This window comes from Gasterosteus aculeatus, chromosome 3 (assembly GCF_964276395.1).
Source record: "Gasterosteus aculeatus chromosome 3, fGasAcu3.hap1.1, whole genome shotgun sequence".
Lineage (NCBI taxonomy): Eukaryota > Metazoa > Chordata > Actinopteri > Perciformes > Gasterosteidae > Gasterosteus > Gasterosteus aculeatus.
This window is the reverse complement of record NC_135690.1, coordinates 1,097,058-1,115,183: the sequence shown is the minus strand read 5'-3', so window position 1 is coordinate 1,115,183 and position 18,126 is coordinate 1,097,058. Positions and strand designations below refer to the sequence as shown.

Below are 18,126 nucleotides of genomic sequence, written 5' to 3'. Positions count from 1 at the left end.
ATTAGGATGCGGCAGACACGACCCAGCGCATGCACTCTGCTTTGCTAGGCCTCAGATAACCTTTATCCTATAGGGTTTAATTAATGTCAGCCAGGCTACTCTGCCGTTCACAAGGAAACAACTTATTTCGTTGCCCTCATGGAACTGAAATCCCTCTGTTTCACTGGTGAGGCCGGCTGCCTTGTTTATCCCAACTACAGGTACTGCTCCCTATTAAGGCCAGCACTTGTTACAGTGAAAAGGTTGAATTATTTACCAACAGCAGAGCGGGAGGCAGAGAGATGGAGAGAGATGGAGAGAGAGAGAGAGAGAGACAGGCGTTTCCTGCATTGGAACCAGAATTTCTGTTGTTTTTGAAGTTATGGACAAGATTAATGATCCGTGGACATAATACCTGTGCTGATTGCTGAGGAAAAGGGCGTCCTTGCATACAATGTGTGGAAAATAGGGCCATAGTGGGAGGAGGAAATTGCCCTCAACACATTATGCATTTAAATCTCTTTGATGATGAACACCCTATGTTTAGAAAGTGAACGTTTTATAGATTTGGTCATGTGTAAATAGATGAATGTGTCTTGCTAAATAGATACCGAGAGCGCTTGTACGCGCTCTTCACCCAGGGCAAACTGTCTGCATTCTATCTGCATTTCTGCCTCTCTGCACAATACAACAAAACATACAGAAAACAAAGGGGAGCACAGAGGGGGAGAGGGGAGAAACAGACCAAACAATAAACTCAACCACAAGAGACAGAGTTTGACTGTGTGTGTGTGTGTGTGTGTGTGTCTGCGTGTCGAGGAGGGAGACAGAAAAGGAGAGGAGGACGAGGGAGATGAAGAAAAATGCACAAAGGGAGAGAGACCGAGGGCGGCGGAGAAAAACGAAAGACGGAGGGAGAAATCAAATTTGCAAGAACATAACAAAAAGCTGTATCTCCAACAAAAGAGAACACACGAGGGTATTAGTCTAGCTGTCTACACCATCAGGACCCTCTGAAAGTTTATTAAACTAGAATCCTTCAAGAGAAGGCAGAGAGTAGTAAACTATACTACTGGGGAGAAAAGAGAGAGAACGCTAGTGAGGGATGGGGGGGAGGGGGGGGGGTGAAAATGAAAAAAGCTTGCTTTTCAGCCTCCGTCTCTGAAATTCTTTTATTTCAGCCATGCATTAAGTATCCCTCCCCACTGAGTCCTGCTCCCCTTCCCGGTGTGGATAAAGCCGGCCCTCGGGGGTGCCGCTGGTAATTTCCAGCTTCGCCAGAAACTCAGGTATTAGAAAAGACCGCTCGGGGACCCGCCACAATATACCTTCACAATTTCATACGCACGGAAAAAAAGAGGGAGCCCCTCCTTCCCGGCCCAACCCCCCCCCACCCTCCCAGCAAACCCCCTCGAGGTTCCCCAGTTCAAATTTCTGAAGTGCAGACAACGGGTGAACGTGTGGGGGAGGGCGGGGGGGGCCCGAGGGACACAGCACCAGCAATAGAAAATCTACTGCATGGAGGAGAAAAAAGCATTTCCTCTCTGGTCTGGCAGGAGTGCCTTTTTTCCCCTGGCTCCCACCAGAGGCTTTTTACAAAACATGTGTTGCTGACATGTTGACAGATTGCTCAGTGAAGTGTTAGGCGCATGCACACGGCTGGCCATTTAGGGGGACATGGCTTCCTCCCCAACATCCTCTACCTGAGGCGCCATGTTTTATACATCATCCCCCAAAGAAAAAGGAAACAATAAAAGGTAAGGGAGTCGCTTCCTTTGTGAGGAGAGCAGAATATCACAGAGCACGGGAGAGACTGCGCATATATACCGCTGCCTTGGCTGAACCGCGGGAGTGGGGAGGAGCAACGGAAGTGAGAAGAAGGGAGGGAAATGGTTCCAGGCAGGAAAGGAGATAAAGCAGAGAGGTGGGGAAACGGAGCTTGAGGATGCATGGTGTGCTTATGTACAGCAGGTGTTTCTGTTAACCTAATAAGAAGCCCAAAAGACCTCCCTCGTCTTCCTGCGTGCGCCAAAGCCTCCGATAGCACGTAGGACGGAATCCGATCAAAGGCCGGCTTCCAGATCCAACTTTTGCTCCTATCAGTGTATCGACAGCACACGTCTTAATCGCCCTGCGGCTCAAAAAGTGCTGCCGTGGCAACAGGATGGAAATGGGTATCATAATGTATTCATGGTGCCGGCGACCTGGGGGCTGCGGAGCGCGCTCTCTGGGGACCGCACTTTACCCAGAGCCAGACGTGTCTGGGCAAAATCACTCCACACAAGACAGCAGCAGAATACTGAGGAGCCATGACAGGATGGAGGGAGGGAGAAAGAGAAAGAGGGGAAGCAGCAGAGGGACCTATACGGATAGAAATCGGAGGTGATAATAGAAGACAAAGACAAAGGAGGGGAAGCATGTTACGGCCCAGAGAGCCAGAGTAAAGGTAGGAAGAAACGTTGCGTTACTCCGGCACTGAATTTAAACTTCAAAAACACAAAGGGACAAGAAAAAAAGCAGGGTGTGATTGGTGGGAAGAGGGCTTGCTGGGATGAGTGGCTCTACCTTGAGAAGCCCGATGCTGCTTGACCAGGTGGGTGGTTGGCTGGGAAATAAATTGCAGAGGAAATTGGTCCAGATTATCAGGGCCACAAAGAGACACGGCCCTTTGACCACGGCCAGGATGGATAAATGGCTGGATGGGTAAATGCATAGAAGGATAGAGAGGGGGGAAGATTGATGGCTGAGCAGACAGATGGTTCGGTTGAATTGAAACGCCAGTTACACACCACTCTCGTGCCCGCTCATCCTACCCGCTCCTGAAAAAACGAATGCATTGGCGATTCATCTTGCTTTTTTTTTCCCAGCCGTATGCATCGCGCCCTCTGACCCTTTCCTGCCCTAATGATCTCCACCTCCTCCTTACACGCGCGATGACACACATATTCTCATGCACACCCGGAGAAAACAGACAAACAAAAGCAAACACTAAGCTATAGCCTGACCTGCTATTCCTCAACAGGAGGGCAGCTACAACAGGCACCATGCCAGGTAAACATCCTCAAGCCTTGTGCACTCACTGCAGAGGGTAAAGCTCAATGCTGCAAACACGCTCTAAAATACAAGGGGTAGTCAATTATGTTTAGGACTGGGAAGCCATTCTTAGAATATGCATTCCTCTAACATTGCCCTCCTGCGGTATTTAGAAATAAAATGATAAAGAAAGACAACTTTTGCTGCATTTCATATCAAGGTTCCTCCCGGAACCAAAAGTCATAACACTCCCCCCCAAGAGGTAATGATTTGAATGCATTAAGTTTCCCGAAAAACATTCACCTGCAGACTGCGGTGCGTCGCGTTGCACTAACTATCCTCCACACGTAGTGCACCCTCAGGCATTCAACCTCGGGGCAAAGACAACTCCCCGGTCTGTCTTTCCTCCTTCCCTTTAGCTGACAGGTTCTTCAACTGCTAAGCTCCAACACGGACCTCTGTGTTTGAGATGACTGTGCACAACAATCGAGGGAGAGACAGACGGAAAGCGAGCAAGAGAAGGAATGATGGAGAGCGCGGGCGAAGCCGAGGCGGATAGAAACAAGGACATCAACAACTTGTTCTCACAGAGCGATGACCCCTGGCCATCCCGAGGCATCTGCTTTATCTAGCTGTCTGGGTAAGCCACGCACACACTAATGACTCCAGCCCGGTCCGCGTCCCACGTGTTTCTTTCATCCCGGATTACGGATGGGGAATGACAATGGGCTAGTAAACTACTGTGCCTCACGTGGAGGAGCTCATATCAGACAAGGGGTTCTCCACGATGAGAAGACAGCCAGCGGATGGAGCACAAGGTTCAAAGTCACTGAGAAGTTATAGCAGTAGTTTACATTGCCATCTTAAAATGAAGGTCTCCTTAAATTTAAGCCACTTATTTTTGTAATGGAGCGGTATCGCTGATCGGCATGCATCCTGAATGGTATGTCCCAAACTGAAGGTCAGATATACCCTCAACTCTTGAGTGTGCATAATGTTGCGGCCAATATGGAGATGTGGCTTGGACTCTAACCTCCCTATTTTTTGCCTTCTTCATGTTGCACGCCGCTGCTGAATAGACCTCAATCTACTGCGGTGGAGATTAGTAATCATCTGGGGTCTTCATATTGATGGCCAGGCTCAGCTTGTTTGCATATTTGCTGGCCTCAGAGCCCAGTCGCCCGAGGTGAGAAGCAAATTACATTTCTGCTTACCCCCACGCTCACAACTCTCTCTCACTCTTTTGATTTCTATCCGTCGTTTTTTGCCTCACTTTTTTCTTCTCTCTCTACCTCGTTTCTCTTAACATGCTGATCAGTCATCTTGCGGTAAGCATCCTCGCCTGCCCTGGTTGCATCGGAATAGCGGTCTCATTTGGCTAACATCATCACAGCGTAATCTTGTTGGAAAGAGCAATCAGTTTACTTTGGAATTATGTATTCCGTTGGCAGGGCCCGGAGAGAGGGAAGGCTCACAGGGTTTAAAGGATGCAAACGAAGGCATGCTCTCCAGAATACAGTCTTGAGCCTGATTGGGTGATAACAACCCACACAAGCTCCATGTGAGAGTAATGAATGGCCAATGGGAGGCCTGAATAATAATGCAATTGGATTAAAATGCAATCACACAATGGTTTTGTCTGTTGACTTTGTTTGTGGGGTATGTTCGACAAACCAAGTTCATGATGAGAAAGATGCATCATGCTTTGACTGGGGCCACATAATGTCCCAATATACAGATTACCACTCTGTTTACCACGGAAATCAGTCAGCCCTGCTGTTTTTTTTTTCTGATTTCAGCGTGCACGCTTTGCATATAGAATGAGCCAAATAACACGATGAAGTGAAAGTAACAGTTGCGTGTTCTTTGCCGTCTTAAATCAGCAGCTTATTTAGAGAATGGCCACCGCAGGTGGCGACTTACTATTTAATTAGGGAATTTAATGTCTTGGTTTATCATGGAGACATGTACCAATCTGCCGCACTCTGCAGCCCTCCGCAGAATCTCAGCCACTCGTTGGGAGGCCGTCTCTTCGGAGAGGCTCTCTGATCGAATCGATCGACTCCTCCAAGATGATTGATGAGCCACGCAGGTTGGAGGTGGAATAGATTAAATGACCTTTACATCCACAGTGGCGTTGGACCCCCGCCCCCCCCCCCCCCACGTCCACCGCGCTTTACATTAGGCGGACGTCTCTGTAGTACCTGACAGCATGGCGTTACTGTGAAACCATGGCGTTCTGTGCCGGCACACAACGTTCCCTCGGCCAAAGCATTGTCCAGCTGCTGGCCTCGGAGACCTTAAACGACACCCACCCTGCCCGTGAAGCTCAATCTATGAAGCCACCTTCCAGTCTGACTGTGGCAATTAGCACTAAGGAACAAGTGTGTTACTTCACTTGATATTTGAGAACCTCCATCCCTGTGGGTGGCTGAACTCACCATATCCTGAAGCATAGGAGTGGCTGTTCCACAAGGCCCCAGAGCAGCCTCCACCCAAACGCCACCCCCTGGCCAACAAAAACAGCCCTCCGGGAGGGGTGGGGGAGAGGGGGGGGGGGGGAAACGTTGAGTCGGCGATAGCGTAGCCCCAAAGTTCCCAAACCACAGTGGCTGAGCAGGATGCCGTCACAGCTGGCGCCGCTCCTTCCTGCGGGCTCGCTCCATGGAGCCCAGCCGGCGGGGAGACATAAACCTGTCGGACTGGTCACTCTTTCCACCGCCCTCCATCTCCCTCCTTCCCCTCCTCCCATTACTGGTGAGTTTGGCAAGAGGCGTTTAAAGGGAAAAGGCCTAATGGGGATCAATGTGCAAAACACTTCCATGCAGACACGAGCTATGACCTTTTCATTGGTGGAGTATTGACAGAATTTAAAAGCGCTTAGATGATTCTTAAAGTATGAGGTATACGTCTCCATTAGTGAACTTTTCTCCGTCTCAAAGAAATGTTACACCCTGTCAACTTCTGGTGTCATCGAAGGGGAAAATGCTGTTGAGGAAAGTGTTGATTACGAGTGTTTGTGTTTGATCACTATAGGCTATTCACACGATTGTTGACAAAATCAATAACAAGCGAACGCTCATTTGCCGCGTGACACGCCAGACGCCTGTTAACGAGGTGCCACCTGATCTAAAGAAATCACACCGCTTCTTAAGCTCAACGTTGTGTCACTTAAAAGAGAACATTTTTTTTTTTTTTCACGCCTATATTTCTCTGCGTTCATCGTTATTCCGAAGAGCAGTTCCACGTTTGAAAGAGAAGAAAAAGAAAGTCAAATCATTTGAATTCTGAGGACCCGGAGGAGGGTGAGCGATCCAAGCTCGCTCCCCGCGCCCTCCCGCCGGCCGCCTACCTGGTAAACACCTCCGCAAGCGCCTCGCTTTCAAAACACGTCAACCGTTGCCTGTGCATCTCAGTATGGCCGGCCAGGCAGGAATTGGGACTATTGTTTTTTTTTGTTTCTTCCTTTACTTCTATCTGTCTCTCCTCTGAGCCGCTGCACATAACCTGTCTGGCATTAATGATGTTAATAAAAATGCGGCCGGTCTATGGGTGGATTTTGCCTGGCGAGCCGGGTGTGTGTCCTTCTGAGAGATAAGCCCACTGCTGGCCTTATCTGCCTCCCACAGCCCCACCCGGCAGTGCCGGGCACTGGACACACAACCAGTCAACTCATCACTGACTAATTAGCACCTCTGACTGCCTTACAAAGCAGGCCTGGACTCTCACATTGCGGCTGCTGCTGCAAAGATTGTCTCTCTCTCTCTCTCTCTCTCTCTCCCCGCTTCGTCGTCTTTTAACCGCGGCCCTTTCTAGCGCTGTCGTCGCGGTGTCTCAATTAATTTCGTCTCGTCTCTCCTGGCTACTTTTGTCCTCTTCCACCGTATTGCATTTGTCTCAGTCAACAGCCTGCTAGAATATAAGTGCTGAGTTCCCAACTGAAAAGGGAATCTGCAACAGCTCCATTTTGGGTGGCCAGGTAACGCCGGCGTCCACCTTCCAGCGCGGCTTTGCGTTTTATAAAAAAGGACTAACGGTTTCTCAGCGACGGCTTATGCCATGTGTGAGCCGGAGTCGGTTCAGCCGAAGTCACTTTGTGCTACGGAGGGAGGGAGCGGTTTCTTTTATTCAATTGTTTTCCACTTCCACGAGCGTGTGCCAAGGGGGAGGAAAGCGCCGGCTTAACACGCTCTGCAATTCAACACGGCCAGACGCAGTCCTATTAAGATTTAATGTGCCATTCTTCTGCTCGTGCCTCTGAAAAAGACTCGCAGGTTGAGGAGGAGAGCGAACAAAGAGCAGACAGAGCCAGGGCCGGGGAGGGACGAAGGCGGCGAGAGAAGAGCAAGACCACCGCTCCATGGCCACGTCTTTGCCGCTGCGCCGAAGTCAGCGGCTTCAGGGGGGGACAACAATGTCGCAGACACACTGTTCCTTGTGTACTTCTAGGTGGGAGCAGGAGATTGTCTCTGTTTTGTCCTCCTGCTATTGTGGCTGCCTCCTTCAGAAGGAGGTCAAACGGGTGAAGCCACGGCACGTGTTTACCCTCTCGGGCGGTGCGTTGTGTGTCGTCGTCGCAAATGCAAAGTGGGAGCACGCAGGTGCTGCAGAGGAGCGCGCTAACGCCTGTTTTTTGTGTGTTTGCATGCCTAAGCGGATGACTGATTGGGCAAGCAAGAGAAGAGTGTTATTTGGATGGAGGGGTTTGCGGGTGTGAATCCTGCCGGCCATCGTCGTCTCTGCCCTGGACGCACGACGGCGAGAATGAAACGCAGGCTCCGCTTTTTTCTTTTTTTGGGGTTGTTTTTTCCTGCAGAAAAAGCAGCCCTCGTCTGACAAAGACCAATAAATACTTTATACCGTGCATAATGTGTGCGGGGTAAAGCACTGGGGAGAGAGAACAAGGGCGTCCTCACGAGGGCATATGCTTTGAATTCCTAATGACATTCCTGTTAACGTTACTGGCGCGGTCGCACGGCGGGGAAACGAGCAGGGAACGTACGCCGTGGAGTCAAACATCCACTTTAATCCTCCCTTTCTCAGCCTTTCTTTCACTCCGTACCTTTTTGACTTTCTCCCATAGACGCTCACACAGAGTATGACCCCCCCACACTCGTCTAAACACACAAACACACACAGGAAAGATTCAAGTCCAATTCTGAGAGCTCAGTCTAGCATGAGGTCCCCTTTTCAGCGGCTGCGTTGTGCCAAAAGCAGCTATTCTCCCCTGACCGCCTCTCCTCCTCTCAAAGCCGTGTAATCAGTGTGCTGCTCTTTGTACCAGGATGTCGCAAGACGCCGCGGCGGAAAAAAAAAAAAAAGCACAGCAGAATTTCAGATGAACAGCAGTGGCTCAGAGTTCGACTAATCAGGTCTTGCTCGCGTCGCCGTCCTTTTATGTGAGGCCTTTTGAAGCAAATAAAGTCTTTGCAGTTTGGCACATTGTTCTTGGCAGCCACAAAGCAGCTGTTGGATCAATACGCAAAGTTAGTAGGGGGAAAAACCAGTCTAACCAATAGGAGCCGGTTGGAAACAGTTAGTAGAAAGCACGGACTGCCAGGAGCCTGTTCGTAGTCGAGGGTATTACTGAATGTTTCCATGCTGCTGACCCAACGACTTGATGTAAATGAATCCAAACACTTCAAACAAACACGCCGTGGTCGGCAACGGAAAAGGGGAAAACATATCAGTGGGTTTCAAAAGTGGGTCTGGATCCCCGTCGCACAGACTTTTGAGACACAGAAATTTGTCTAAACTATTTCTATCATATTACCAACCTCTTCATTGTGGGTGGATGTTATTGTTTTTCACACAGTATTAATATTTCATCTGTATTTTTCTCATAAATCTGAAAAGTATTTTATTGAAGCTGAGTGCATTTTGCAACGTCTACAGGGAAGAAGAAAAGGGGAAATCTACATAACATAAATCCATATATGGCCCAGTTATCTCCCTCTCTTTCTCCACTGCACCCTCTCTGATTGATTCCTTTATCTGAGGGAAGCAGAAGACATGCTCTGTTTGCTCGCGCATTGGCCGGCAGGAAAACAGAGAAAGACACTTATTAAAAAGGTCATCTCACAGAGGGTTAAAATAGCAGGGCACGGATCTCTCGGGGGTAGTGGGGGGTGGGGGGGGGTAATGCCATGCCCCTCCTCTAGTGAAGGACACAAGAAAAGGTGTTGCTCAAGGGAGCTGGACCCGTAATGAAAGAATGGCCACCGGGCCGCCAGCACATGTGTGCACATTCCCCTATTCAAATACCTTCAGAGACACGGGAGGGGAGGACTGCCACTCGGAGGCTTTTTGAAAATGCAATTCTTTTGAATTAAAGTCAGAGCAGGATGTGTTATTTTTATTTACAGCGTGGGCCAGAAAGTAAACAAGTCAAAATGAGCCGAGGAGCCACACATTTCTTTCGGGCGAGTGGGTCTGAGGGCACGGTTCCGTTCCTGCCATAGCAATCTCATTTCCAGCAGATGACCACGTCGTGTGCCAACTAAGAACAAATGTCCGCCTACAGACGCTGTGACCCTTTCCCTGTGAAGTATCGGCAACAACACAGGGGCGCGTTGACAATAGAGTGAGGCGGTGAGACAAAGCGTTTGTTTTTTTGGAAAGGCCTATGGAATAGCAGTGCCTCCGGCCTCCTGTCTCATCCCCAGGGCACCCTAAAGCCCTGTCGGCAGGATGCTGATCCCCACACGGAAACCTGATCCGCAGCCATCCTGGAGCCAGGGGGGGCTCTCCCTCCCCCCCTCCCCGCGGAGCCCCTTCACTTCTGCTCCGGAGTTAAAGGGGTGCTCGGGGGGGGCGGGGGGGAGCATTCCTCCAGCCCTGCCCCAGCCAGCCTCCACTCTCAACTCTCTGGAGGAGCATTCTTCCAGCCCTGCCCCAGCCTTCACTGGGATCTCCTGGGGAGCATTCCTGAAGCCCTGCCCCAGCCCGAGACGGGCTCCCCGGGGGACGCATTCCTGCAGCACTCTCTCCCTCTCTCTCTCTCCCTCTCTCTCTCCCCCGTCTCCCTCCATCCCTTCCTCAAGACTCTCGCCTTCCTCCGCAGTCCAGCATTAGAGCGATCAATAGCACCGATCGCATCAGGGACACGAGGCAATCCATACCCATGCGCTCCCTTAGCGCACTGCAGTGGTCGCGGCTTAAGTGCACGGAAAGGTGTTATACCTCTGCTAGACGGGGGGGGGGTGGACAATGGCCGCCATTGATCGCGGTGACATGTAACATCTTCCTCTTTTCTCTCCGTCCAGCGGGCGTGGTCGCCGCGCCGCTAGCATCTGCTTCTCTGCTTCATGAACTTGGTGTTTTACCGTAGATCACAGGTTCATACGGGCACGTCAGGTTGTGTTAACACACTGCGGGAGATCAGCTGGGGAGAAAAGAGCTGAGTTCTGTCAGGCAACAGCAAGTCAATTTCCATACGTGGATTGGCTCCAGTCAAGCTCTGCAATTTGTTTACCAAAAATAAAATATTTGAGATTGTAAAAATGGAAGGTTTAGCAGGTGCTGGTGGTTGATTAGAAAATGGTTCTAATGAAGGATCCATCTGTGAGCAGAGACTGGATGTAAGGCAGATTAATTGGTCATGGATGTCTACATAATGCCACATAGGAAATCTCCTCCCATATTCCAGAGAATACACAAACACGCACACGTTCAAAGTACTTAGTATGCCATCTAGAAGTTTCTTTTCTCCCACTGTGTTTGAATACTAATAGAGTGTTTCTACGCAATCACAATACCCTAATGGCAATTAGATTCTTTTGTTTGGTTTCCACGGGGGCTCTTATCCAAACTGTGTTTTTTTCCGCCATTGAGCAATTAGGGGTTATTTGTCCGTGAGATTGACATTTATTAAAGCCAGGCGCAATTATTAAAAAAAAAATGTCTGAGTCAGTCATGACAACATGGCAACGGTGCTGCACCTAGAAGGGTCCGTATCCTGTAGCCTGGAAAAACACAAATGACTTGAACATCTAAATAAGTATAATTTGAAGATAATTTGTGTTAGTGCACGCTCGCCTATGATGTGCACCTCTTTGTGTTTTTATTTCCTGGCTTCCCCGAACCGACTGCCCACAATGCCGGCTTAATGGAATTATGTGTTGCATTGAATAAAAAAAAAAAGGTGACAGGGGGGTGCTGCACTTAGTTTTCCTTCAAGCGCGTGCACGCTTTTGTTGGGAGGACAATAATGTGAACAGCGTATTGATTTTCACACCTCTGGTCGACTGAGCGTCACTTTGAATTTGCACACATGAGCCCCCCCCCCTGCGCGCACATACATGCGCCAATGCACATACAAGTCACACTTGCAATGAGCATGCATTCGCTTCTGCTTAAATTAACACATACAGAATGCAAATTCTGCGCATGCTCATATACCCACAAACACGGGACCCTGAGACTGATTTCCACAGTAGACGATAATCTGTGGCTTTTTGATTGTGGGTTGTGGAATACGAAATCAAACTGCGTTCTTGAATGTCAACGGGAAAGAGACTTTCTCATGAACGGGGCTTTTGTCTTCAGACTCCTCGTGGTCCTTTTGAGGACGCGACAACCAGAGACGAGGTCTGTGGTGAAATGCACGTCGGCCGGTGCTTCTCGACGCCGGCCCATCAGGACGTGTAAAAGGAGGACAGCAAGTCCAGGCGACGCGCACGGGGAACCTTCAGTTGACATCATTAGTTCTGTCTGCCACCTTGTCAGGGTATTTATAGTCCTACTCATCCGTCAACAGGTCAGTGACACAGTCCGCCAACGGCATCCTTCTTTTTCACTGCAGCTAGCTAGCGCTGGGACCCGCTGAGGGACTTTCCTGCAGCCGGGATCCGGTTCCAGTCGGGACCTCGTAGCTGCGCGTTAGACTCTAGTAAAAGGTTAGAACTGGTGCACACTGAGCCAGGCAAGGACGCGGAGCACATGCTATAAATACACATACTGCAGCCTGCGGTGATCTACTATAAGGACACGCGGAGGCCTGTTTGTGTGTCACGCCTGTAGATATTGATGCGCAGCACATATAAATAACACGTGTGTGTGTGTGTGTGTGTGCTGTTGGATATGTACCAAGGAAGGTGGTAGTCTGGTGTTGCGCTCCCCTCGGTGCAGCACACTAACGCACATATTGTGGCATATTCTCTGGTGGAGGCATAGAGCGAGAGTGGGAGTGGGAGAAGAGCTGAGTGGCACGGTGGAGGGGAGGCTCGGTGGGCTGAGCGTTGTTTACCTGTCAGCTGGCATTGATTAATCTTGTGTTCGGTGAGATCGCTCAGCGACTCGAACACCTGCCGGCAGCTGTCGCAGCTGTGCAGCGCCGGCTCCTCGTCGTCGTCCTCTCCCTCCTCCGCTTCCTCCGGAGAGAGCAGCCTCTTCCTCAGACGCCCGGTCTCACCATCCTCCGCCGCCCTCTCGAGGGCGCACTCTGGATCTGCCGAGCCACAGGAAATGACAGCGCCACACAGTCAGAGGTGGGGGAGGGGGGGCGCGAGGAACAACAGCTTCCTCTGGGTGACAATAAAATGGATTTCTAGACTCTGGATTTAATAAAAACAATAATAAAAGCTGTAATAAAAATGCAGGTTCAATTTGGTCCTCTGTAACTCAACCACTCATGCCATAGCAGAGCGGTTGGGCAGGTGAGGGTGAGAGATGTACACAGGAAAAGGTGGCACGGCGCTCACACACAAACACACAAATGTAATACACACACCAGCACACGCTTCTGATATTAGAAATGTTTTTTTGCGTTGTGTTTGTCCTGCTTCACCCAAGCAAAACTTGAGTATATGAAACTAGACTGGTGGGAATATGTGTAGTTAATAAATCCTGGATTGCAGTTTTGGCTCGACCAAAGAAATATGACATTTCGCCAGTGAGAGCTGAATTTCATCAGTCAGCGTCTATCACGCGATGTTATCGCGACATCTGTGCCAAAATTGTGGACGCGTGGACGCGCAAGCAAGGCACACCAAAAAGAAAAATTGAGAGCGGTGCGCGTCAGGCTGTCGTCACGACACACTTCCTTAAATTATTCAGCCTCGCTCGCAGGCAGCCGCAGGTCGCACGCATCAATATTCTTCAATCCATCTGCAGCTTTGTCTCTTGTTGGCTCTCTTGCTGCAGCAGTGCCAAGGGGTGGGCAACCTGACTGAACCACGACTGGGAATCATCTTTTCGAGGCTCCGGTCTGATCTGAAGATCTTTATGTGACGCCTTAAACATGTCGGACGACAAATCAAACCCGGCGCCGTTCGCAGGCAGTAAACAGCCTCCCTCGGCGAGGAGCGGCGAATCTGTTTTTTTTTTTTTTTTGCGGGGCCGCGTCTTATAAACAGGCAGCGCGGCCCGCGGCCCTTTTTCTCCCCCGCCGCGACCACCGCGCCTCACAATAAGACTGATTAAAAAAGCCGTACAAACAACACAGTCCCCCTGGTTTAGGCGTTTGTGGGACAGGAGAGGCCTGGCACTAAACCGGCAGCCATTTTAAGCCCCGGTGATGCTCCTCAGCTGCTCCCCAGACACCGGAGGGGAACATGAGAAGACTCTTTTTTTTCTCGCCTAACACGAGGTTAACTGCGCTCGAGGAGGACGAAGGCGCGTGCGGCGCCGACGCGCGCAGGTGTAACTCTGTGCAAACAACCGGGCGTCTGCACACACGCGGGCGGCCATTTTAAGTCCTTCTGCAGGAAATTCCTTAAGGAAAGGCGTTCCAGGGCTCATCAAGGCCACCCAGGATTTTCTCCCACCCCCCCCCACACTTGCGCCAAGTATTGATGTAACATCACACCCTCCATTGTCCTTCCCTCTTGGCGACTGAGGCTCTCGGAACTTGCCCTCTAAAAATATCAGCGCCGTGGTCCCCGGTGGGACCATGCAGAACAGAACAGAAGGTGTTTCAAGAAAATGAAAATCCCAACCCAATCCTCACAGATGCCGGCCTTTCTTGCTCTAGGGGGGGAACACCTCTGACTGAGTCCAGAAGCCACACAATATAGACTAATGATTCCTGCACAGACACAGAGTTCACAACATGCACTTTCTCTTTACTGGGTGCCTGTGGAGGAAGTCAAGGCTTAGGTTTCTGTTTTTCCAACGGCCTTCATGAATCATTAATTTGTCTAATATTACAGCTCAATTCCAACAGAAAAAAAAAACCTATTGCTACATTGAAGCCATCTATGTTTCACCCAATAAAACGTTTCCTAATGTGGAACGAAGACGCATTTCGTTCTGCTCTCATAACATCATCACAAACGTGAGATTAAAACCCAAAGAGCTTCATGCTTCCTCCATGTTTCCTGTTGTTTCTAGTGACACGTTTTAGCTGCAGCATCGAGTGAATCTGAGCAAGGTCGGTGCTTCAGTCTGAGGCCCAGTGACCTCCGGTGCACCACCGTGATGCAGTGCTGGAGGTGTGTGGGGGGGGCGGGCGGGGGTCCGGAGTGAGGGCAGGGGGAGTCGGGGACCCGACAGGGTCACGTCCAACACTGGGATTAAAGAGCCACGTCAATACTGAGGTTCCAGTGCCTCTGGGCCTCATACAGTAATCCATCAGATCAGGACATCCTCCTCTACCGGTCTCTGCAGGCGGGACAGCCGATCGATACCCGCATGCTTGGAAGGGCTGGCAATCACATGAGGAATATGGGAGGGAAGATGTGCGGCGTATTGAGCATTTTGCAACATGCCTGACGCCCTTGTTGATTTCGTTACTCAACGTGACCAAGTTGGCAAAGGGAAGGACGAAAGGGAAGCAACATTGAGCGCTGATCTATATTGCGAAAAGGTCAGCTCGAAGTAGGAAGATCGTAGCTCAGCCTGAGGAATTATTAACTGGGGGAAAGCGACGGAGAGCTGACTGAAAGGCGTCCATTTTAATCTTTATGATACTAAATCCCCGTTAGTTTCGCACTAATGAAATGTGGATATCTGGATGGTGACTGACGTCTTTACAGCCCTGTAATATCCGTCTGGGTGCGAGTCCATCCATCACGCGCCCGCTTGTCTCTTACGGCACCAAGTGACATTTATAATGCCACAACTTTCATCCTGTGAGTTGAAGAGGACCCTGGACCCCCCACCCTTATATTATTGAATATTTCTCCTCTTAAATATTTATAACCTTCTAATTGATATTCTCCTCTCTGCTGCCTCGGCCCCACCAGGGACCCGTGGTCCCTAGCAGGGAAGCCAACACCCGGGGCCCACACACCGAGTTAGCCGGAGACATTGACCACGGGGAGAGGAGGAAGGGCTTGAACATATAGAAGTATTCCAAGAAAAGCTGCACAGCCTGAGAATAGAGTTGTGATCTGAAAAGTTACGGCTGGCTAGAGATGAGTACCACCCTCGCTTTTAAGATTAAAACACTGTGAGCCTAAAATAAGAAATAGAGACGCCGGAAAAGTTGTTATGGAAGCCGTGATTGAAATGTGTGTGTGTTCGTTCATTCAAATCCAGACCCTGAACCCCACACTGTGTGTGTGTGATGCCTGCACACACACAGTGTGTCTGCATCAGGGTTCAGCATGAGTCTGTCTTTGTGCTGTGAAAGAGGATAAAACATCATCACCAGCTCACCCATCACCTCATTTTCCCACATCGCTTCCCAAAGATCCAGATTCTATACCAGCCCCTCCTCCCCCAGCAACCCACCCCTACAACCACCCACCCCCAAGTTCGAATTAAGAATTTATTTCAACCAGCGAGCAGCTTCTGTCGACACGTGTCGGCGGGCCTGATCAAAGGTGAGAGCGCTCCTTTATCAGAGCAAGGGAGGCTGTCAGAAACGGGAGGACATTAAGATTGAATAACCTTCACGCGGTTGCCGGCGCCTCATTATTAAAAAAAAAAATCTAAAACTTTTGCCGAGCACGCGCCATATATAGGTCACGCCACATTCTAATGCCACATGTGCCTCCGAGTGTATCCTCCTCTGTGTGGATGGGATCCGGGGGTCTCTACTCAGACCGTCACATCCACTGATCCCCCCCCCCATCATTAAAGAACGTCCTGATCCGACGACACGGCGCTTGACACTCGCCAGATTGTTAACGATCCACAACAATATGCATTGGGACGTGAGGGGGGGGGACGTGAGAGGGGGGACGTGAGGGGGGGACGGCGGCGTGGCATTTTGAGTTACCCGCTTCAAGCCCCCCCGGATTCATATTAAGGACTAATTGCTGTTTAATGTTTTGATGCATTTGTAATTTGAAATTAGTCAAAAGCCATTTCTTTAAAAACGCTGAGCACATTACGAGCACAAACTGAGGCGTTTCCCCCTCGAGTGTTTCCCACGTGGCAAAGAGGAAAAGCACATTGGTGACGACGCGGCGGCGCGTGCTGAATGGACGCTGAAACTGACTTTGCGGGAGGGCAAAGAATGACGCCATGGCGGAAGCGCCACACAGACACAGACAGCGTCGTGCGCCATCAAAAACAGATACCCGCATTTAAACGGACGGGAAATCAAGGCAGTCGAACGAGAAACCACGATTTGATGGTACCAAACGCTCTCGCTCGCCTCGGACCGACGGTATTGAACGCAGCGCCATTAGTGCAGCAAAACATCTGAGGAAATGAATAATAGAGACTGTGATTTTCTGAAGTGGTGGAGTGAGCGAGTTCCTGTTCCTCTTCCGCAGCACATTGATCTGCAGCCTCAGACGCCGCTGCACCGCGCTACCCCTTCTACCCCACGCCGTACGGCACCCTCCCACCCGGACGGACCCCTTCAGATCACAACGCCTCCGCCCGCCTCAGTCCACTCCGCTCTGACAGAGCTGACACCCCCCCCCCCCCCCCCAAAAAAAAGAAAGGGATGCATATGTAAGAGAGAAGAGAAGGCACGGAGCATGTGGTTATAATTACACACAGGCAGCGCCGTGGTAAAGCCGAGCTGCACATCTTAAGCCTGCTCGACGCTCTTTGGGTAAAAAAAAAGCGCACCGCCTCATTAAATCTCAGATATCACACTGTTCCTGCCCCTCTACTATGCAAAACACTGTCTGTCTCTGAGAGGGCTGCCTTTGTTAGCATCCTTTGCTACGTATCAGACATGAGTGAGAACCGGGATCCGGGTCACTGAAGAGCGCGACCTGGGGGGGGGGGGCTACTTACGACGCCTGATCAAGCCCTCGGCTTGTCCGCGACTCTAATGCCCGTCAGCGTGGCAGACGGATGGCGAGCAGGTAAGCTTTTTCAAACCCGGGAGGCCAGAAGGAGCTGCCTGGGGCACGAAGCGCGGCTGCTACCATCAAGGCGGGCGTTAAACAACAAGCAAGCCGTTTTCCCGTTGACCGCTCAACCGGCCGCATCCTCAGACAAAGTCAAAGGAGGAAAGTGAGAAATTAATTTGTGCGCCCTCCTGATTTCTCCACAGGCAGACATCGATCATGTGGCGGCTCGGGAGAGCGACGCGGCGGCGGGACGGCGAGCGGGGCGATCCGTGAGTCTGAGGGGGTCGCTGTAATCAGGCGCACTCATTAGCTCTGCTTTGGCTCTGGAAGACGGGAGGTCTCCGAGGCAAAGTCTGCCTTTTATGCCCAGTGCTTCGTCCCTCGAGCCGGGGGTTAGAAGGGGCTGAGGAGGAGATTTCTATCCTCTGCATTGCTAAACCGATGACTATCAATACACATTAACTCAGCGGCAGACACGGATCAGCTTTTCCAAAGATGAGAAAAAAAAATTGGTAATTGGAAAACAGATGGGAGGCGAGATGATGGGAAACCTCTGACTGATCTCTCCCTTTAGATACCTCACAAAAAGACTACTTTGAAACAATAACACTTTAGTCAAAAGCAGCTTTTGTCGGGGCGCTTGCTTCTGTGTTTTGCACTCAGAAGGTAAATGCCGGACTAATGTGGCAGCCTAGGAGTACCGAGGGTCCCCAGAACCATCCATATCGGGTTTAAAATAACCACGCCTGAGACTTAACCTTTACCAGAGACAAATGAAATGAAAATATACAGTGTGGAGCGTCGGGAGCAGGCTTCATTCATAGGGGGCTTTCTGCTAGCCTGACCTGAATTACCGCTTCGTTCCTGGAGGGCCCCTGTGAATGGCACGCGTGGAGACAGGACACATTCATCT

At 50.5% G+C, this 18,126-nt stretch overlaps 1 protein-coding gene across 11 annotated transcripts in view; it reads right to left on the bottom strand.

Moving 5' to 3' along the window:
- znf521 (zinc finger protein 521) overlaps positions 1–18,126 on the bottom strand; it is an 88,028-nt gene that overhangs the window by 61,905 nt on the left and 7,997 nt on the right. For 8 of the 11 annotated variants that reach the window (XM_078098585.1, XM_078098586.1, XM_040170905.2 and 5 more), the window contains exon 3: positions 12,260–12,460. The exons of the other annotated variants lie outside the window; for them this stretch is intronic. Coding sequence is in view for 6 of the 8 variants with exons in the window: in XM_040170905.2 (XP_040026839.1) it covers positions 12,260–12,460 (201 nt within the window). In the remaining 2 variants the exon portion in view is untranslated. The remainder of the gene's footprint in view (positions 1–12,259; positions 12,461–18,126) is intronic. 11 annotated transcript variants of the gene reach the window in all.